This window comes from Equus caballus, chromosome 9 (genome assembly GCF_041296265.1).
Source record: "Equus caballus isolate H_3958 breed thoroughbred chromosome 9, TB-T2T, whole genome shotgun sequence".
NCBI lineage: Eukaryota > Metazoa > Chordata > Mammalia > Perissodactyla > Equidae > Equus > Equus caballus.
This window is the reverse complement of record NC_091692.1, coordinates 8,608,143-8,631,793: the sequence shown is the minus strand read 5'-3', so window position 1 is coordinate 8,631,793 and position 23,651 is coordinate 8,608,143. Positions and strand designations below refer to the sequence as shown.

The following is a 23,651-nucleotide window of genomic DNA, read 5'->3' as shown; positions in this document are numbered from 1 at the left end:
AGGATAGGCTTCAAGGAAATACTTTCAAGCACAGTTTAAAGAGTTTACCTTTAGAAACTGAAGATTTTCTCATTTCTATAGCTGATGGTTTACCAACAGCACCAGATCATCAGAGCAGAGGTGTACCACAGAGTTGACCGTGTTTTATGGCAGAAGGAAGCACAACCAACTCGGAGAAAGTTCATGTGAAGAAACAAAGGGCTTGGCGAAGAATCATTTGCTCCTAAAAAGTGTTAGTCAACTCCCTTGTCTGGAGTTATAATGAAAACCAAACAGAAAACATATTTGACTCAAAGCCTCATTAATGAGGCAGTCTGAATTCTATACAATTGTCTGTACAATTCTATACAGCTATCTGAAAGTCCATAAGAGGTGGGGAGAGTGAGAAAAAGGTGGACAGACAGACATGAACCGAGAGGAAGGTCTTACCACCACACATGGAGGGTGGCTCCTGAGCATCATCTGTAGGTCAAGTAAAGCCAGGTGGGAGTGAGCTGTGAAGGAGCCTGAAGGATGTGAGTTCAGCAAACTGCAAACTCATGGCTGTTTGAGGACTCTCGCCTCGCTAGAATAGTGTTTTCATTTCCCTTTAAAAGTAAGTGAAGACTGTCGGCAGATCTTTCTAAACTGGGCCTGGTATATACAAAAGCTTCTTGTAAAAGACTAAAATTTAACACAGAAAGTGAATTAGTGTTCCTGTTCTTACACAGTTTTAGGGTTCTGGTCTCATGCACGTTCTTGGTAATAAGGTATTAAAGGTCATTTATTCAATGAAAGTGAGAGATCAAATAGTGATGGAAGATTAAAAATCTTGAAAGTCTTGTTGAGATCCATTAAGTGAATCTGACAGTGTTAATACATAGTCATTTATTATAAGAGAAGAAAGGTTATCCAAAATAAGCGATTTGTTTGTAATACTATATGAAAATATTTTTATATACAGATAATAGTGTCAAAATTAAATATACACATTTCATTAATTAAAAGGCCAACATATATTATTCTCTTAAAAATATACTTACCGAATTGCAAACTCATTTAGACAAGTTTTATTATACATAAATGACAAAAGTAACTCAGTACTACTGTTTAGCATCCTTAGAACAGCTGACTTTCTGTTTTGCGAAATTATTCTTTATTTTCATTTTAAAACATTTGCTATACCATTTATTGTAGGCACTGCGTTATACATTCATGTGAATTACATCTCTTGATATCTCTCTTAAGTATCTTGGACTCCTTTATGCTGCTCCTTCTGTAAGCTATATGACTCTTGTTCTCATGGGCATTATCCATTTCTCACTGTTAATTCTGAGATTTCCAGCACAGAAGACAATTTCCAGTCTCGTTGCGGTACACTGATGCATAGTGGGCCGTAAAGTTATTTTGATAATAAAGCAATGTTAATTTTTAATTCTTGTAACCTTTATATACTTCATAGATTTTATATATCTTCTGAACTTTTTAAACAGGTTTAAAAAGTGCTGTCGCAAGTAACATCTTACATGGATAGTCTTACAAAAATCAGCACAGAATTAATACCGATTGGTATATGTCCGCACATATATGGAATAGTTGTTGATCGCAGCATTGTTTCCATTGTTTACACCCATCTTCTAGTATTACAGTATGGATTTCTCAATTGCTCTAATCCGTTTTTACCAGGATGCATTCAGTAACCTCTAGAAGGCATTCTACCCTGAAAAATTGCATGAGCAGATAGATTCTTGGAGGATACAACTGAAGTTTATCTGTTTTTATGTTGCCACTCCATATTTTTCAGTGTTCTTTAGCGTCCCTCAAAATTTTATTCCAACAAGTTTTTATCTTTTGTAGTAGTATCTTTAGGAAACACAAGTCATTCTGTTTTTTCTGTTCCTTTAAAGATTTATTCTCTTCCTAGAGAAATATGTAAAAGAAGTTTTAAGTTCACATTTTTATAAAAACACACATTTAAAAATATTCAATCTTTAATTTCTATCATGTTAGGTTATAATGAAAATTTGATGTAATGAAAAAGAAGAATCTTGCATAATATGTATATATTTTTTTGAGGAATATTGGCCCTGAGATAACATCCACCCCCAATCCTCCTGTTTTTTTGCGGAGTAGCATCTGTGCCCATCTTCGTCTATTTTGTATGTGGGATGCCTGCCACAGCATGGCTTGACAAGCAGTGTGTTGGTCTGCGCCTGAGATCCGGGCCGGCGAACCCCAGGCCACCGCTGAAGCAGAGTGCACGAACTTACTGCTGTGCCACCAGGCCGGCCCCCATAATATTTTTTTAAACTACAGTTTCTAACTATAATTGGGATAATTGATGTGTAGGCAATTCAGTTTTGTGATTTAAGATTTAGGATAAATTAGAGAGCTCTGTCAGGTGGCTGCCATTTTCACCACTGCAACAGTGGACATAACAATGCTTTTTAAACTTTTGTAGGAAAGATATTTGTACATTACTCAACTGAGTTTTTTTAATATGGAAAAAATGTATTTTTTGTGCAAGGAATAGTTAACACTGAAAATATTTGGAGTATTTTGGCGAAGATGATTAATAAGGATCTACCCGATTGGACCTTGTGCCCTAAGCTCCACCCCAACACTCTGGTCTTTGCTAGAGTATGAAAGACGCCTGCCTCATAAGCTAGTTTTCAGTGCCTGAGGGGAAATCCTAAAAAGGGCTATCTGTACAACCGCCAGAGAGTGGAGACAGAGATTCCTCACGTGGAATAGCCAGAGAAGGGAGTACCTCTGCCTATACTCAGTTATAGTCCTGTGAGCCCCTGGGCAGTGGGAATACAACAGAGTAGGGTAATTCTTCATTTAGATAGCAACCAATTATCGGGTGTTTTCTACATCAGATATGCTCAATGCTTTACATACATTATTTCATGTTATCTGCTTAATAACTATGAAATTCATGACTTTACCTCCTTTCACAGATGAGGAAACTGAGCTGCAAAGAGGATAAATAAGCTGCCACAGTCACATGTCAAGAAAATATAATGACTGGGTCTTGAGCTCGTCTATCTTGTTTTTAGTGTAATCACAAATTTGGATCTCTTTTAGTTATATATTTAGTAACACTAACACATAGCCTTTATATAATACACTTAAAAGATTAGACAACAGATTTCAAAGATAAATATGAAGACGAATTTCTCATATTCTCTTTAATGAGGGTCCCAGGATATCATTAAACAAGACAAATTGAAGTTGATGTGACAAAGCAGATTTGAAATACGTAGATGAGAAAATTTCATGACTTTTCCTGACCAAGATTGAACATTTATTAAAAAGACAAAAACAAAGAACCATGATTTTAGCTCTGGGAATACAGAGGTTATCTCCCTTTTATAAACATTTTTTCCAAATTTTCTTAGCCAGAAGCCCTCAATACATGTTGTTCATTTATTCATTTCAACTCTTCCACTTTAGGTGGAATAAAGGTTTCCTGCATCCCAAGGTTGCAAACTCACCCTGCTTCTCTAAGAGGAGTAAGGATTTCCATGCTGCCATATATATATCGGTCAAATAACATTATAATAATAATGGAAATGTGAAAGAAGAACCCGTCATCCTCATGAAACAGGTGTCTTCATTTTCCCTTGTCCCATCCTAATTAATATTTATAGCATTTTAATATTTAATAAGATTTAATTAAATATTGTGGCTTTTTCATTCATAAATATTTTCTATATTGCTATATAATTTTGTGCAATAATGTATGTGTATAAATTTATAAATACAGAATATTCACATACTACTATACATATATAGTATACATTGTACACTCTACACTAGTAAAATAGGTATAAAAGGGGTTCTCATTTTTAATTTGTATTTCTTTACTAACAAGGATGGCTTTTTTCTTCATCTACTTGGTTTCTAGTTTATTTTCTCTACTATAAATAGTTTATTCATGTCTTTTGTCTATTATCAATTATCAGTGTTTTAATTTTGTTGCTTTTGCAAAAAAAATTCAATGCTCTGATACTTTCCCTAGCTGTTTTTATTTTAAAGTAGCGTCTTTTAAGAATTTAGTTCCAAGCGATCCACTTTCTAGGGGATATCTCCCTTCTCCTTTTATTAACATTATAATGAATATTTTCAAAATCAACCATAAAGAAGAAAATAATTCAAAGAGAAACATTAAAGAATTAAGTTGAGTAAAAAGCTGATAAAGAAAGAAAATTATACAGTCACTCTCACCAAATTCTTAGTGGGTTGGGCTTCACCTAGAGAAGGTGGTTTTCTTCCTTTACCCTTAAAAACAAAGTCACATTTACAATATTGAATATTAATCCTTTACTGCTCCTCCCAATAATGTGATTGCTAATTTTCATATTACTCTCAGCCCATCTAAGCTCTTGGAGAATCTACTTTAAATTCTTCTTTGTTAGTGGGGCAGAATACTAATTTCATTTAGAAACAGAATATCGGGGAAAGGGAAGCAGCAAAGGAAGTGAGTCTTGTGAATACTCTGGATCCATAATTTTGCAGGTATGCCCAGAACTGTGTTAATGGCTATGAGGTATAAAAAACTAACATATAAGGGTATACTAGCAGAGACAAAACCAGAATTTTAATCAACATGAAAATAAAGTTAGCATTAAATTGTTAAATTCTGACCATAAATTTTACTAAGCTTTACCCATCAGAAGCACAATGAAATGAGCAACAGTGAAAGCTTGTAGCATGCTTGACTCATGAAGAAAATGTAATATAGCTGACCGTCTTTAACATCTTGCCTTATCATTTCAAGAAAAAGGTGGACTGTATGAGGTTGGTTAATTTTTTAACATAATTTTGTGTTTGTGTGTGTGTGTGAGGAAGATTCGCCCTGAGCTAACATCTGTGCCAATCTTCCTCTATTTTGTATGTGGGATGCCTCCACAGCATGGCTTGATGAGCAGTGTGTAGGTCTGTGCCCAGGATCCGAACCAATGAACCCCATGCTGCTGAAGCGGAGAGCCCAAACTTAACCACTATGCCACTGGGCTGGTCCCCAACATAATTTTATTTAATTTCAAGATTTAAATTATTTGTATATTTTCTTTCTCTACCATTAGTCGGCTTTGGAACATGGTGATCCATGCAAATCTCAGCACATGAGAGGAGGAATTGCAAATGTAGAGCATACCTAAAACCCTTACCCATTCCAAGGCCAAGAGGTAATATCACTAGTTTGTTCTGTGATCTTTTCAGTTGAGCCCTGACTTGAGGCTTATACCCAACATAGTGTTTCCAACAGTCACTACTAAGCAGTTGGATGTGTAAGCACCATGAAATCTATCTGCCATTCCTGCATTAGACAGTACTTTGAAATCACTATAACTAAGAATTAAGAGCTGGTAGGCTGGAGCATGAATTCTTTATGAATCTTGAGCTTAGCCTTGAAGGATGCATAGAACAGGATAGACCAGATTTATAGAAAAGAGAACAGTAGAAGTTCCATATAAGGGACTTAAATAAGGGACCAAATTGGAAATAAGCTTGGCAAATCCAGGACACCGAGAGGAGACCAGCTTATCAAGTAGATAACATAATGATGGATAAAGTGGCCCAATTTATATCATCTCTACTTTCATCACTGTCAGTAGGGCTGAAAGACAATCTTACCATCTTACCATTTTACCTTCTGTGGGCAACAATTGGTATTTACAAAATAAAAACACACAACCCTTTTTGTATCATAAAAATTTAAAAAAATTCTCTTAAAAAATCATAAGAAACCTTTTGGCTTTGTGTGGCAGCTGGTAAAATTTCTGAAGGGGGGTAATAGTAATAATAATGATATAACATTTATTGAACCTTTCTAGTACTAAGCACTTAACATGAATTATGCCATTTAACTTTTTCAACATCCTATAATGTAGATGCTATATTTTTCTCCATTTTGCAGATGAAAAAACTTTGTCTAGTCTCAAGATAATATCTTCCAAATTTTATTTTGTTGTTTATATTTCATATCTGCTAGCAGAGAAATAGGGAAAATTAGCCCTATATTTTTGAAAATTATTGAAGCAAAAAAGTAGAAAATTGTTGGACATATATATGCCCAGTTTTAACACAGAAAGATGTTTGTTAAATATGTTTGATTAGCTGTTTTATTGGCTATGAGTTCTTATAAATGTGTGCATCTATGAATTAAAATTATTGTTTTAGACATAAAAATTTACCATTTTCCACCCAACTTATCACACTAGCCTCCTTGAAAGTTCTTATGACAATGAAATATGCATTCATTTATATTTACTCGCTTTTCCTAAACTATTTGGCCCAGCCAAGAGATGAGTCGGTACTTTCAAACCTGAGGCCTTCCTCCTCTAGAGTTGAGTAAATGCATCTCACTTTAAGTATCATAAGCTCTTAAAATGCTGTGACAACGGGTATGACTATTAGAGAATGATAGGATGCTATTCACGAGAGTAGTTTACATTTTCATTCGAAGTAAACAGTCCTCAGCTTACCTTGGTGGTGCAGTTCAACAGCTTTAATGTGCCCTGTGAAACTCTTGCTAAGTGGAGATTGAAATCCTCACTGATATTCATTTTAAGAAATTGCCTCATCTTGCGAGCAGCACGATTTAAAAACAGAGGTTCCTATTACAGAAAAACAATCAGAAGGGCGGTGGTTCAAATAAAATATTAAGAAATGATAAACTTTCTTAAGGAGCCTAAAGCCAGAGCTGTATTGTAAATAATGCCCCACCTCCACCCCAGCTTTCTATTCCAGTTAATCACATGACTGACAGGTAACTAGACTGAAACTGTCTAGCTTCCAGGTGACAGCTTGACATGCCTAGAATTGGCTTAATAATTATCTGACTTTTTAAAGTCTCTTTTCTCCATTATATGTGTGTGATCTTATTGCTTAAGGGTGAATATATGACAAGTTTATTCCATTTTAAACAAGATAGCCAAAGGAGAGTATTTTTGGAAACAACATAACAGAAGGTATGTGTGGTTTTTCTCTTTGTTACTACTTCGCACCTTTTGAGCTATGGATGAATAGCTGGCAATAAGAAAATAAGGGGCCATATTCACCTAAAACAAGTTTTTCCGATATTTAAGGTAGGACATTAAAAAAAAAGTTAACTCAGCTATCGTAAGTTTAAAAAAGACTATTGAATAGCATACTAGTTTCTGTAGAAAGAAATGACACAAACGTTTACTGGAAGTTTTGTAAATTGTAATATTATGCCAACTAGAAGTGGTAGTGGTTTGAAGATAAGAAAATATTGGAAGAAAAAATTTCAAAATGCCTACAAATAAATTATGCCCATGACTTGGGGCTGGCCCCGTGGCCAAGTGGTTAAGTTCGCGCGCTCCGCTGCAGGCGGCCCAGTGTTTCGTTAGTTCGAATCCTGGGCGCGGACATGGCACTGCTCATCAGACCACGCTGAGGCAGCGTCCCACATGCCACAACTAGAAGGACCCACAACGAAGAATACACAACTATGTACCGGGGGGCTTTGGGGAGAAAAAGGAAAAAATAAAATCTTTAAAAAAAAAAAAAAAAAAAATTATGCCCATGACTTATGTTTGTGTGTGCAAGCAGTCACTTTAGCAAGCAATTTTTCTGCCAAAAAATTTCAGAAATAAGAGATATGTGTCTTTAAATTCAGCAGTTCTTCTGGTATTTTCAAAATGGAAAATGAAACGCTAAAATAGAAAAGAGTATTTGTCAAATAAGCATAGGGCTATTTATAAAATAAAAGCATAAATGAAGACCATAGTATAACTTAATGGATCAGTGGGAATTGTCTGACTAGAACCAAAGGAATATGTTATTGATATAATCAATATAATTATCTAACAGAGATACAAAAAAAAAACTATGCCTCTATGAAATCAAGCTCGAATGACATTTAGACTCCAAATAATTATCATTACCTTATTATCATCACATGAATGTTTTTTAAAAAAGTTAGATTCATTATTCAGGCAATTGCTATCAATTTCTATCATGCTGTCCTGTAATAAATAATATAAAATAATATGTTAAACTGGGGACTTTTCTAGTATGTAGTAATTATAAAAATAACAATGTTATAATACTTGGTATTCATATGTACATTTTAAGGAAAATAAGTTTAGCCTGGCTCAGCTGACTAGGCATGAAGAATAGCTTTCTATAATTGAATCGTAAACAAATATATATGCAAACCCTCACATATTTAGAGCTCCCCCCAGACTCCATAATTTAACCCCAGAAATCACTGAGAGACTCTGGCTCATCTGGGAAAATAAAAGTACCTATTTTAGAAGTGACACTATATAGACAAAATCCTATAAGTTTTGAAATCATGAAGTTGAGAAGCATTTAAGAGGTTATTTGGTCCAATTTCCTGCTACTCTCAAACAGCAACAAAGGGAATTTACATCAGAAAGAAGGGAAAACCTATTGACGGTGAAGGTAAAGCTGAAATTCATTCTACAGTATTGTTAGCCATCCAGTTTGTCTGGGACATTTGAGGTGGAATTTTGCAGAGAAACAATGGGATTGAATGTGTGTGTATTGTGATGTAGGAGCGGGAAGGCAAACTGGTACGTGCTCATTTTTCATTTCTAAGGAACGCAGTATTAGAAGGTGGGGATTACCTGAATCAAGAACTTAGTTGACATATTAGGATGTGGACTCTCTTATGCACAGGGTTAGACTAGCTCTGTCCAGCATCCTAGCAGTTCCATGCTATCAGAACTTCTAGAAGGACTTCAAGTAATTTAGCCTATATGTTGTCACCAAAGAAACAGGATAAAAAGTGGAGTAATGGTGGCATTTAGTCATGGGCTTCTAATCTTCATCTGCCTCTCAGAAAAGTGTGCATTACTCTTGTCACCTGTGAAAAGCATAAATGGTCTCTGGGTTTATCCTGACTTTAAATGTACACACTACCCTTTTTACCTGCAGGAATTAGTGTCTGAACACGTAAACATTCACTTAACCATTCAACACTTACTACGGGCCAATGTGCAAAGTCCTCTGTCAAGCCCTATGGGGAAACAAGGATAAGAAAACACAGTCCCAGTTTCTTGTGCTGTTTTATATAAAGGGTGGATGCTGCATCCCTTGGAAAATTTACATTATTTCTTTTTTTTTTTTCTTTTTCTTTTTTTTTCTTTAAAGATTGGCACCTGGGCTAACAACTGTTGCCAATCTTTTTTTTTGTTTTCTGCTTTATCTCCCCAAACCTCCCCTGTACACAGTTGTATATCTTAGTCGCATGTCCTTTCTAGTTGTGGGATGTGGGACACTGCCTCAACGTGGCCTGACAAGCAGTGCCATGTCTGTGCCCAGGATCCGAACCCTGGGCCGCCGCAGCAGAGTGCGCGAACTTAACCACTGGGCCACGGAGCCGGCCCCTACATCATTTCTTATCTTTGGAAAAGTATGCTTTTGTAAACAGGAAATTTGTTAGTGTCAACCACCCCAGTCATACTGCAAATATCTCAAGTGCAAACAGATATATTTTCTGTAAGTATCCTCATGTTGCCACATTATACACATTCCCGAAAAATCATGGAGAACTAATATTTGCCTATTAAAGAATTTTCCTATTGACTTCCATTTAACCCCAAGAGGGATAATAAATCATACATACATTTCTCTTTGATAAAATATGCATTTATTTTTTGCCATGCCATCCTTCAAAAAAAAAAATGACAACTCTGCAGCTAATCTGTATGGTATTTTCCAATTTACCAAAAATATGGTATGAAAACATGCCACAGAATTAGTACCCATTTCTTGGAGCATTTTAACAAATTGCGTGACACATGAATATCTGAAAAGCTGTATTCGTTAAACTGTTGCTCCAAGTATTTAACAAAACTCATTTTTGGCAAATACAGAAAGGTAATGTTATACCAGAGACTTGTTTGCCAAATGTTTATTACAGTATATAAAGATGTTATTATACACTTACAGGGTTGACTCCTATAAAAGGCGCATTTATTATTGACTAGTTGACTTGAGTGCATTTTATGAATCAATTTAACATAAGTGTACATGAATGCCAATTACAGTTGCTTTCTGAAATTCTTTTCATTCAAGCCCTATGAGAAGGATGGCTCAGATTAAGATTTATAGAAGCAGGGAGTTGGAAAGAACCTTATGTACCCATCTTTTGACTTAAATAGTAGAATTACTCTACCAATAGCAGTTTCTTATAGGCATCTTGAAATCTTTGAAGATTTCTTCATATTTATTATGAATATGGAAAATAACGAGAAAAAAAGCCAAGATCGCATAGACTTGGAACTGCAATATTTTCCAATATTAAACATTATGTTTATAAGCTGTTCCTAAAATACATAATGCCCTTTCAACTTGTAAATTTACATCTTCTTTCATTTCAGCATAGTTTTCTTCTATCTTTTAATTTTTTTCTATTGCATTTGTAATGGTCTCTTCTTCAAAAACACTAATAGATTTTCTATTTCACTTTTTCTTTCTTTCTTTTTTCTTTATTTTGTTTTATTTTTTTCGGATGTACATCATATTTCGAACACTAATTATAGTGCATCCCCTCACATGTGACCCTAATCACCCCTTTTGCCCTCCCCCCTGCCCCCTTCCCCAATGGTAACCACCAGTCCAATCTCCAATGCTATGTATTTTGGGGTTTTTTTGGTCGTTTTTATCTTCTACTTATGAGTGAGATCATATGGTATTTGACTTTCTCCCTCTGACGTATTTCACTCAGCATAATACCCTCAAGTTCCATCCATGTTGTCACAAATGGCTTGATTTCATCTTTTCTTATGGCTGAGTAGTAGTCCATCGTGTATAAATACCACATCTTCTTTATCCATTCGTCCCTTGATGGGCACCTAGGTTGCTTCCAAGTCTTGGCTATTGTGTATAATGCCGCAATGAACATAGGGGTGCAAGTATCTTTATGCCTTTGTGTTTTCAAGTTCTTTGGATAAATACCCAGCAGTGGAATAGCTGGATCATATGGTAGATCTATCCTTAATTTTCTGAGGATACTCCAAACTGCTTTCCATAGTGGCTGCACCAGTTTGCACTGCCACCAGCAGTGAACAAGGGTTCCCTTCTCTCCACACCCTCTCCAACATTTGTTGTTTCCTGTCTTGTTAATTATAGCCATTCTGACTGGAGTGAGGTGATACCTCATTGTAGTTTTGATTTGCTTTTATATATTTATCTTTGATTTTTTAAAATTTCATTTTATGTGGCTTTTCTCCACCATGTCTTCCATGTGCCTGTTCTAATGGGGCACTCATTTCTGCATTTTATTTTATTCTCCATTTTTCCCCCTAAATCTAGACAGCTCGCTTTCATTCCTTCTATTATCTCTTCTCTGATACTGTATTATTTTTAGCTCTTTTTACTTTGGTTTCTTAGAGAATGTTAAGAAGAAGAATTTTGGCATTTTCTACTGCTTTCATGGATAATTAACCTGTGATCTGAATTCTTCATTTTTCTTATGTATGTATTCATTTGACTATTTATTTGTTCATTCATTTGTTAATTTATTTTGGTAGTATCAATACATAGTGTTTCCTTTCTGATTTTCTGATGATTTTTTGGGAGGATGCTAAAATATATTAGATTATTGTTCAGCCAATATTCAACCCCTACCCCATGGGAGGAGTTATTAGTTTCCCAGGGCTGTAACCAAAGGTACCAAAAACTTGGTGGCTTGAAACAACAGAAGTTTATGCTTTCACAGTTCTGGGGACCGCAAGTCCCAAATCAAGGTGTCAGCTCAAGACTCTAGTGAAGAATCTGTGTGTGCCTCTTCTGTCATCTGGTGGCTGCCAGCATTCCTTGGAGTTCCTTGGATTGTGGCCACATAGCTCCAGTGTCTGCCTCCACCTTCACCTTACTTTCTTCTGTGTGTGTGTGTCAAGTCCTCCCTGCCTTTTCATATAAGGACACTGTGGTGGCATTTAGGGTCCATCTGGATAACCCAGAATAATATCACCATGTCCAAATCCTTTACATAATCACATCTGCAAAGAGTCCGTTTCCTTATAAATTTCCAGGCATTAGAACCTAATATCTTTGAGTGGCCTTAATTCAGCATACTATAGAGAAGTATTTCTCTGCCCACTGATGTTGAATTTGACCAGAAGACTTAGCTTTGGGTGGCAGATATTAGCAGGTTGGGCAAGAGCAGAGGCTTGAAAAGTACTTCCACAACTAAGCTTGGCCCCTTGCACTCTTGTCTTTCAAGCCTCTGGTAGCAGCTTGCGTTCATTATCTATTACTGCATAATAAATTATCACAAAACTTGGTGGCCTAAAACAAACGTTTATTATTGTACAGTTTCTTTGGGTCAGGGATTTGGGAGATTAACTGGGTACTTCTGCTCAGCATCTTCTATGATGCTGCAGTCAAGATGCTGGCCATGTCTGTAGTCACCTCAGGCTTGACTAGGACTAGAGGATTGATCCACTTTCAGGATGCCTCATTCACACAGCTATTGGCAAGAGGCCTCAGGTTCTCATCACAGGGGCATCTTCATAGACTTACTTGAGTGTTTTACAAGATGGCTGGCCTCGCCCCTAGCATGCAATTCAAAAGAACAAGGAGGAGGCCACAATGCCTTTTATGACCTAGTCTTGGAAGTCACACACAGCCACTTCCATCTTATTCTCTTGGTTCAGAGTGAATCACTAATTCCAGTCCACACTCAAGGGGAAGGGAATTAAGCTCCACCTCTTGAAAGCAGGAGTGTCAAAGAATTTGTAGACATATGTTAAAATGACTACACAACTGCTCCTCCATCCAGAGACCTAGAATGAAACATATGGAGACAATCGACCCCAACCAACTTGCATAAACACGAATCTGCAACAAATGCATATTGTTGTATGCCTTTGTGGCTGTTTGTTATGAAGCAAAAGCTGACTGATACAGAACTGTTGCTTTTTGGATTAATTAATTGTCCAAAAATAAAGTGGAAAGGGGCAAGGGTAATGAACTGGGGCGGCCAGCACCTTCAGTTCAAGTATTTTGCCTCAGAACACATTCTTACCCAATTGCTATATTCTCTGTCCTTTAGAATAGTTCCTTTAATTTTTTTATGGTTTTTCCTTCAAGAGAGAAGGTCAGTAAGGCTCACAGTGAATTTTCATGGTAACATTAGCTCTAATTGAACTAATGTCTAATTATTGCTGGTAAATGATTCTAGTCAGCAATGACATAACTGATTACTGTTTCTATTCTTCTATTCATTTCATAGGTCTGGTTCTAAGGATTGGGGTTTTGACATAGAAAAGAAAGATTCAGTCTCATGTCTTGCCATTCTTTGAAAATGAACTTGGTCCTTCCAGAAAGATTCTTCATTTCTGATCATCACTATCACAACCCATCCATGGCCCAAAGCCTTTGTATTACATAAAGACTCATTTGGAGGACCTTTTAAAAAGTGAGACTTAGTTTTAGTGAAATCTGTACTCTGTATGAAATTTGAAAAGGCATATATTGTTCTTGGAATCTTATTTCAACTGCTACAAATTTTGCCATGTGTCAGGTAGCTTAGCAGATTATAGTATGAACTGGTAGCTGATTCCTAGTTTAAATGAAAAGTCATTCGTTTATTCTTCAATCAAATACTTATTGAGCATCTACCATGTGCCATGAAAGCCTATACAAGAAGGATTTTATTTGGGAACTTCAGTGAAGACTTCCCTGAGAAAAGAACACTTCAACTGAGATCTAAAGCATGAGTGAACTAGAGAAAGCGGAAATAGAGGAGGATTCAAGATGTAGAAAATAGCATGTATGGCTGCATTTAAGTGGGAGGGAACAATGGCAGGTACGCTCCTGGAAAAAACAGAGCAAGGGAAAGCAGGTATATAGCTGAGAAAGCAAGAGAAATCACTGGTTTCACACGAAACCAGAGAGGATGGAAAAGACAAAATTATTCAGAGGCTGAAGAACATGTTAAAGAGCTTTGTCTTGATCTTAAAAGCAATGATGAAGGACTAAACACCTTTTTCAAAGATCATATTAATAGCAACATGGTGGAAGGGTTCAAGAAAGCATATGCTTGAATTTTGGGGGGGCTATTATGCTTGAGGTAATGGTTTCTTGGACTTCATAGTGGGAAAGAATGTAGAGATAGGTGAATAGATTTGAGAAATATTTAAGAAACAAATTTAACATGATTTAAAAATTAATGTTAAGAGAGATTGACATCCAAGGATGATTCCTGGGTTTTCTGATGTGTGCAACAGAGCATACGGTGTTGCCATTTACTGAGATGGGAAATAGTAGAAGAAGTGGAGTGAGTAAATGACGTGTTTGCTTTTAAACGGAGGAAGTTTGAGTTGATGTTGAGAGATCCAAGAACAGATGTTAAATAGACACATACATAGGGGAGCCAGAGAGTTAGAAAGAAAAACAGTGGAATAGACTGTCTTAAGGAGGTGGTGGTCCATAGTGTAAAATGCCAACTAAAAGGTCAGGTAAGCTGAGTCTTGCACAAAATTTATCCACATAAACAAAACAAAATGAAAGTAGAAAAAGAGGCTGATAATAGATGGTAAAAATGTAATGATAGAAAATAAAATCAAGCAGATATTATGATACTTGTTTTGAGGTAATATTTTGCTTATAATAAAAACATCAAACAGATATGTGGAAGCATATTATTCAAATGTATATGCATATGCACACACATGAACATATGTGGGAGAAGCTCTCTTAATTGATCTCCATTTAACTGACTTGCTGGGTTGATCAGTACTCTCTATCCATCTAAACATATTGACTAGTACCCACAGCGCCCTGAACACTCCCAACTAGTAGTCTGGCTTCTGATATACTCAAGTATTTTTGTTCTCATGATTTGAGTGGCATATTTTCTAAGTCAATTCCTTAACACTAAGTTACACTTATTATTTAATTAGATCACTTAATTAAATACTATATAAACCAAAGAAATAGTAATATGAAAATAGAGTTGTTTGGAAGACTTCTGGGTTGCAGTCTGGCATATAAGGAGCTCAGAAGTCGCCACTCCATCATAACAAGTAAAAAGCTGAACAAACTGAAGAATCAGCAACTCTTCTTATATCTGTCAGAGAAGTGAGGTCACAGGGCAAACTGCTGCCCCAAATGTCGGAGAGACAGACAGGTGGACACAAATAATCACAATTTACAGGAGCAGAAATCTCCATGGAAACCAGTGCTGGAGTAGAAAAACCTGAACTGCAATTGATGAATTGCTGGAGGCTCAGAGTGGACAAGTCCGAGAGTTAAAAACTCCAAGGACACTCTATCACTGGGGGGCCCCACACTTTTCTGAATTCTACCTGCAGGAATTCTATGAGGTCCTCACAGTGAATATTTGAAAAAAATCCTTTCATGCTTTTGGCAGGGTGAAGGGAAAAGGAACCATTTTGAACTACATCAGAGCATTATGTTCTTAACAAGGCCTGCCCTCATGAGAAACAGTAAACCAGAACCTAACCGGCTGGGGTTTTACCAGAGCCTAACTTATTTGGAGGGAGAGAAACAACCAACCCTAGCCCCCTCTAGCCATCCTGTCTCGCCTAAGAGATGGAGGTTCTGAGAGTCACTGGTAAAGTCTACAGTCCAGGGGCACAGACTCATCAAAAGACTGAGACCTAATCATAGGGCTATAATGTGCTTCCCTTCTCCTCACAGTTTACTGCCGCATCACTAAAAGTCTGCTTACCACTGATCCTTTTACCCAGTACATCATGTCCAGATTTCAACGAAAAATTACAAGGCAAAAAACACAACCTGAAGAGACAGAGCAAGCACCAGAACCAGAGTCAGATACGGCAGAGGTGTTGGAATAATAAGACAGGGAATTTTTAAAAACTATGATTAAGATGCTAAGGGTTTTAATGGGAAAAGTAGACAACATGCAAGAAAATAGACAACCTAAGAAGAGAGATGAAAATTCTAAAAAACAATAAAAAATGCTAGAGATAAAAATCACTATTGTAATAGAATAATGGGTCTTTATTAGACATCCTCAAGGAAAAACTTGAGGATATGACAATGGAAACTTCCAGAACTAAAAAGAGAAAAAAAAAAAAAAGGGAGGGGGAACCAGAATACAACACCTAAGAATTGTGGACAACTACAAAATGTGTAACATATACATGGTGGGAATATCAGAAGGAGAAGAAAGAGAGAAAGGAATAGAAGCAATATGTGAAGCAACATTGACTGAGAACTTTCCCCAAATTAATGCCAAACACTAAACCACAGAACCAGGAACATCACAGAACACCAAGCAGGGTAAATGCCCAAATCCTCTACCTAGGCATATCATATGCAAACTTTAGAAAATCAAAGATAAAGGAAAAGTCTTGAAAGAAGCCATGATGGGAGGGGAACCTTACTTATAGAGGAGCAAAGATAAGAATTACATCCAAGTTTTCCTCAGAAACCTTGCAAGCAAGAAGAGAGTGAAGTGAACTGTTCAAAGTGTTGAGAGAAGCAAACCACCGACCTAGAATTTATTATACCCTGGGAAGTTATCCTTCGAAAGGGAAAAAGTAAAGAGTTTCTCAGACAAACAAAAATTGAATTTGTTGGCAGTAGACCTGCCTTGAAAGGAATGTCAAAAAAAAGTTCTTTAGAGAGAAGGAAAATGATATAGATCAGAAACTCAGATCTACATAAAGAAAGGAAGAGCTTAAGAGAATGAATAAATGAAGATACAATAAAAACTTTCTTAATCTAACAGCTCATTCAAAATAATATTAGCAACAATACCTTCAATTTTATATATATATATAATGCATACATATATAAGCGAAATAAATGAAAGCAATTATACAAGGAACGTGAGGGGAGAAGGAGGGAATTAGGAATGTGTTTTTATTTTAAGGTACTTGTACTACCCGTGAAGTGGTCTAGTGTTATTTGAAAGTGGGCTTGCATTAGTTGTAAATATATATAGCAAATCATGGGGCAACCACCAATAAAAGTAAAAACCGTATAATTGCTATGCTAAGAGAGGAGAGAAAATGGAATCATATAAAATGTCAAAAACACAAAAGGCAAAAAAAGTGTGGAAGACAAAAATAGAAATAAAGAACAAACAAAAACGGTAAAAAAAAAAATGGTAGCTATTAATCTAACTATATCAATAACCACTTTAAATGTCAATAATCTGAATATACCAATTAAAAGACAGAGATTGGTCCTTGCCCCCTCAGGCAGCAATCAGTCTGTAGATTGCATGCGGTGGGAACAATTTTAATTGAATTGAGGACTGAGGTAGCAGGAAGAAAGTTTATGGAAAGAGGAGAGAAAAGAGCGAAAGAGAGAGTGGTATCTCAGTCATGATGGTAAAAGTTGACTTTTTAAACTTAACGAATATTCACTTAATAAGTTAAAAGATCCAGGTGTGCTTTTAGGCACTGGACTCCGAGGATGAGAAAGTATTCTTATGGAGCTTTCAATTACAGCTTTGAGCGTGTATTTCTGTACAAGACACAAAACTTACCTACGTATTTTTCCTGTTCTCTCAAGGATCCTTTGAGTTCAGTACTATTCTCCCTTTATTACACTGGGATATAATATACAGTTTCTTCCAAGAAACTGAGGCATAAGGAGATAGAGTAATTTGCCCAAAGTCACAGTTACTGGACAGCAGAATCAAGACTTTATGCCCAGGCCATCTGATTCTAGAACCCTTTTGCATAACTGCAATGCTGTAACTCACTTCTTTTGGAATAATTATGTGACATATTTGTCATACAATGGGAACTTTTCAGTACAGAGAGGTAGGCCAATGTTTCAAGAAGAAGAATGGACAACTAATTAAGTCAAAATCTAGTCAAAGAGGCGGCCATGTGGAATAAAGTGTCAAGAATATTTTTAAAGTTAGTTTTAGAATGCAGGAAGATAAATCTCTTTCTCCCAGATAGAAAGGAATGAGAAGATGAGTGTAATTCTAAGAATTTTTGCTCTAGTATTGCCATGTTTTGTATGGTATAAAAAGGTTGTGAATAGAGTCTCTTTGCTGTTTACAATACCTTTTCATTAAAATCAAATCTTCTTCTTTGTTCTCGTTAGTATTACTTTTGAATTATATTTTATTTGTAGGGTGACCACACATCCCAGTTTTCTGGGACCATTCTGGATTATGGCAGAATGGCAACCTGTTTGGATAGCTTCCTCTTGCATCCTTAAAAGTGTTCTATTTTGAGCAATAAATTATTTGGTCACTCTATTTGTATTAGACTACTTTGATTTTGATTTGCACGATATAGTTTTCCCATCTTTTTATTCTTTTAGTTATTTTGAACATAAAAAATATTTTTCTGTCAAATATATTGCTTGCTTGTCATTATTCAAACAATACTGAGATGTATGATGAAAACTTTTCAATTTCTCTCCACTGCCCCCACTAGAATCACACATTTGAGGTGATTAATATTAGCAATTTGATAAGACTATCTTTCTTGCTGAAAAAACCTACACATATGTGTAATGTGCATACAAGCACACAAAATTCACACATATACATGCATATATAGGGCTTATGAAGGTATTTTTTCATTTTCAATTTTTTAAAAAAAATTGGATGATAGCATATACATTACTCTTCAACCTGTTTTGTATTATTTTCACTTTATATCATGGCCATGATTCTAGGTCAAACACATCTAGAACATTTTTTTTCACAACTGCATAATATTCCACATTAAGTGTACTTGACAGTTTATTCAACACTTCTCTTATTGATGAACAATCAAGTCGATATTTGCTCTTACAAAAAATACGTATATATATATTTGTATGCATATATTATCTCCTTTTGTATTAATGCTTGCATTTCTGTAGAATTGGTTCCAATAATTGAGATTTGCTGAAGAAAATGGCATACTGATTTTAAAAATCATTCATGCTTCCAGTAGCAAATGAGGGAGCCCATTTGTCACATCCTTGCCAGATGTCATCAGACTTTAACATTTTTATCAGTCCTGATATGTGAGAATTTGTGCCTCGTTGTAACTCGAATTTGCATTTCCATAACTCCTAGAGGATGAGCATCATTTCACTTTAATTGACAATGTGCATTTCCTTTCCTATGAGTAGCCTGTTCTTATGCACTTTCTTAGGTTGTTTGTCTTTTAATGATCAGTTTGTATATTTTATATTAGGAATTTAAAAACATTTTCTATGTTTTATTTCAGGTGTATCTCGCATGTACTGTATCCATATAATGTATTTTTACAATTAGTCTTAATTTCAGAGTTTAAAATAATTCATATTTATTGTCAGATATTCATTACTATTTTTTAATTCTCCTTTTCATTTGTTTTGTCATTTTGGTATATAAAAGAAAGTTCTTTTAGAACTGTTTTCCAAAAAACAAATTACAATTATATTCTCTCTCAATTTAACTAGTAAACATATCTATTGGTTATTCAATATCAGACAAGGGGTTTATCATTGTTTTTACTTTCTCTCAATCCTTCTGTATCCATGTGCTTTGTATATTATTAGTTTTTAGGTGAAACATGTTATCGTTGTGTTTCTGTATTTACAATAACTACCTAGACATCACTAAATAGTTCAGTATTTAACAGTAGTCATTTTATATGATCATGTCTCTATCATTGATATGTATTGATATCTTGCTTGCCTAGACTAATCTTAGAGTCAGGTTTTTGTTGTTATGGTTTTAGATAAGGAAGTTGTATCCTTACTGAGCTCTAGGCATCATTATTTTCCTTTGCACATTGAATAAAATTTGCCTAGGTCTAGGATTGTGGACTCATGCTCTTGTTATCACAAATCTTGACAGAAAAATTGGAGGGTAGCCTAATCTTATTTTCCTTTATTGGAAACCCTTCCTCCTTATTCTTCCAAGAAGGATGCTTACTTGAAAAGTTTCTCCTTCATAGATCCTTTTGTTTGTCTCGTTTTATTGTTTGCTAATAATCAACAGACTCTATATATATTTTTTTAAATACGGAAATAGATCTCTCTACAATTCTGGAATTTTTGCTTCTATTTCATTTGTTATTTTTTCACCAGAATCATTTGTTATTCATAGATTAGCTCTCTGGACTCTGTCTATGGTATCAATTACCTTCTCTTAATTATATAAATGCACATATATACAGACTAATAGGTATGTATATGCATATATGTTTGTGTGTGAAATAGAGAGAGAAAAAGAGAGGGAAGGAAAGAGAAAGAGCGATGGGTAGGAAGATAATATGTCTAGTTATATAAGGTCCTTGCCTTTTCTCTTAGGGAGACCTTTACATGTGTGTCCATGCAATGATTACACATAAAGTCACTCTTCTTTCTTATACACACATTAATATAATATAAACCTTTAACTCCTTACTGATGGAAATTAACTCCTCTCAAAGTACCATGTTGTTTCTGAAATGCCCCGTGCTATTATCTAATGTGTGCTCTGTAATAAACTCAAGTTCTTCCATTTGGTCTCCTCAACTTGCTGTCAAGATCTGCCTCTAGAGATGATGACTTTCATGAAATCACCACTTTCCTGGGTAAAGCAGATTCTCTAGTGACAACCACTGATGGTCTCACTCCAGTTGTGGGGAGGGATCATAACCCTTATTATGTCCAAAGCATTTTCTTAACTGTTGGAACTCCAAACACTCCTATTGTAATGGACATTGTGGTTTTCTTTCCATATCTTATCTATTCTTCCCCTCTTCATTATTTAGCACTCATGCATTTTTTTTTATGGAACGTAATCTCACTCCCGCCTCTGGGTTGGGCTTTGATCGTCTGAGACTTAGATACTAAGTCAATAAGGGTTATCCCATCTCCCCCGCCAGAGCAACTGGTCAAATAACCAAGGTCTAAAGAAATCAGGGCCTTGGTGTTCCACTGGCATAAGGATTGTTTCATAGTAATGCAATCAGAGTACAGCTAGGACCTTGGCTCATTAGTTACAGGGAAGAGAATACTCATTCTCCTGGATCTGAAAGATGCTAAAAACTCTGGTTAGTACTGGCAGGACGGCATGAAGCTGAAGACACCTGGAGAAATGCAGCGTGAAAAGAATTGTAAAGCTGAAGTTCTGACTAAGCCACAGATGAAAGCACTCAACTGCTGGACTTTTCAGTTATATAAGCCAATAAATACTCTTTAATGTTTAAGTTCGTCTATGTTCAGTTTTGTACTACTTGTAAGTAAAAGCGTACTAATGCATATACCTTCTTCAGCCTGGAGGATTTCATAAGCGATACCCTGGATTCTGGCTGCTCTAAAAACAGCCACCCTTCTCGTGCAGCTACTTCTGCCAATATTAAGTCTGTGCTTGCTCCTGCCCCACCTTCACATGGTCAGGGGAAGCTCACCCTTAGCATGAGAACGGCTCTACTTCTCTCTTAACTGAGATTTTTAGAGCAACTCATTTCTAGCCCTAAAGAGAGGAGGGAGTTCCTCCTCCAGTAAAAACAAAACAAAAAAAACTGTGCCACATTTCCTATCCTAGGAATGACCTCTTCCTGGGAGGATTGATGGTGTAAACAATACCCAACACAACAACAATCACCATCACCATTACACTCTATAGTCCCAGATAAAGCAGATTCACAAAGTGAGAAAACAAATGATAGTCAGAGCTAGCACAAAAACACAGGTTTGCCCAGTTACTAAGACCATGCTTTTTCTGCTACCCCAAGTTTCCCATCTAAGTAATGTGAACTTGAGTAAAAATTTTCAATCCACAAAGTTTAACAGGAGAGTTGAGAATATAAGTTCTAGAGAAAAAGCCAAGCAAATATATTGTTTTCTAAATCCTGAACCCTGTGTGCATGACATAGCTTATAATCTTTTTTGTTTGCTTATTCATTCATTTATGTGTCTACTTAAAAAAATTATTGGATGTATATGCATATTCACATTTTATGCATAAACTATAGAGCGATAACTGCCTTAATAGTAGTCAAGATAAAATGCTATAAAAGGAAGATTACTTTTGACTGGTCTTATGAATGAAGTATAACCTGAGCTTGACCTTAAAGGCTACTTAAATTTTAATTTGTGAATATCTGGGGTGGAAAACAAGAGAAGTAATAAATTCCAGAAGGGGAGAACACAGAGCAAAGGCACTATGGTACAAAAATGTGGGGCTCATTTGGGAAATAGTAAGTAGTCTGGTTTGGTTATGGTTGAGGGAGTGTAAGGGCAATGTAAAGTGGTAATTAGGCTAGAAATGCAGACTGGGAGTAGATTATGCTTCCGGAACACCAGATAAGGTATTAGTCCTGCATTCAACAGACAATCAGTGGTAAACCACAGAAAACTGTTGGGCAGGGAAGAGCCATGATTTCAGCTCTGCCTTACGATGATTTTCATGTTGGGGACGCAGTCATACTGTACTGCTGACTGTGATGCTTATCTGCTTTGCGTGGAGAAGCAAATTAGGTGGTGGCTAGATGTAAATTATGGGAAAAATACAGTGTAAGGAGGCAAATATAAATTATGTGAAAAATACAGAAGAATCAGAAGGCTGTTTGTTAGAATTTTGTCTCACTGGAAATGTACAACCAGGGTAAGTCCAGCTAAATAAAGGAACTGACTCCAATTTGGAGACAGCTACTATGTAAACAGGTATTCTTTAGTTTAGAATAGTCACTGTGAAACAAATGGTGAGTTAATCAACTCCAAACTTATAATCACATTCTACGTTTTCTAACAAAAAAAGTACATACAAATATTTGTGCACTCAACTATATTTGCCCTGTCTAAGATTTTGGATTTCTCTATTTCTGAGAATTCATCCTCGATGCACAGGTTTGGGGAAGATAACAGATATCGAGTACATGCAAAGACCAGACAGCAGATCCTTATCGAATCCTGTATTTCTGGCCTTCCCTTCACCTACTGCCCAACTTTGTTAGGTTAATAAGGTGGGTGGAAAGAGGAGCACAAATTTTTTGGCTTTACCATTTATTCATTGTTACAACAACTAATATATATTAATTATGCTCTGACATTCAAGAAACAGAAGATATTTAATAGAGTAATTTAATAGCCAAAATGTGTTTCCTACTGTATTTTATGCTGAAATTCTAAGGTCAATAATAACTGTATGTTGATTAATCAAAGCTCTGAGCCTACCAAAGTGTGATTTGTTAATTCTCCAGTCCTTTCTATGACCAGGAGCAGCCCATGCAAAACAGTTCTAATGACGTTTATTGTCACCTTCCTTCTCATTTAACTTACACATATAAAACAGCAATGTTTCATATTGTATGTCTCCATAGTACATAAACAATAGCATAAATAGAAAGTTAAATGCTTTAACAATTAATACCGATGGTCATTCACTGTGTAAAACATGCTAGGAATAAAAGCAAAGGACACCAATCTAAAAATAACATTGAAAATGACTATACGATCAAATATGATGTTTCAAAATAATACATGAAAGTGCCCCTAAAATGATTTTAGGAAGAAGAGTTAGGTAAGAAAACCTGTAATTATCAGTTTCCACTTATGAAAATACCTCTGTAGAATTTCCTTGATGAGGCTCAATTCAAGAAAAATCAAACAACCAGCAAAATTCATTAGAATTACTTATATGTTACGAATACAGAACAAAGGAGGACCCCAAAAGAGGGTAATGAATAAATCCTAGTTGTTAAACCCATTCTTTATCTTGCGGAAAATTGTAT

General features: G+C 35.8%; 1 protein-coding gene across 4 annotated transcripts in view; it reads right to left on the bottom strand.

The window, feature by feature from the left end:
* Positions 1 to 852: 852 nt before the first annotated feature.
* IL7 (interleukin 7) overlaps positions 853 to 23,651 on the bottom strand; it is a 49,048-nt gene continuing 26,249 nt past the window's right edge. For 2 of the 4 annotated variants that reach the window (XM_001491850.7, XM_023648427.2), the window contains 4 exons: positions 7,899 to 7,979; positions 6,474 to 6,605; positions 4,213 to 4,266; positions 853 to 1,899 (listed from right to left, as the gene is read on the bottom strand). In XM_001491850.7, the coding sequence (XP_001491900.3) occupies positions 1,780 to 1,899; positions 4,213 to 4,266; positions 6,474 to 6,605; positions 7,899 to 7,979 (387 nt within the window). In that variant the 3' untranslated portion in view covers positions 853 to 1,779. The remainder of the gene's footprint in view (positions 1,900 to 4,212; positions 4,267 to 6,473; positions 6,606 to 7,898; positions 7,980 to 23,651) is intronic. The other 2 variants (XM_005613041.4, XM_023648428.2) reach the window with 1 other exon arrangement.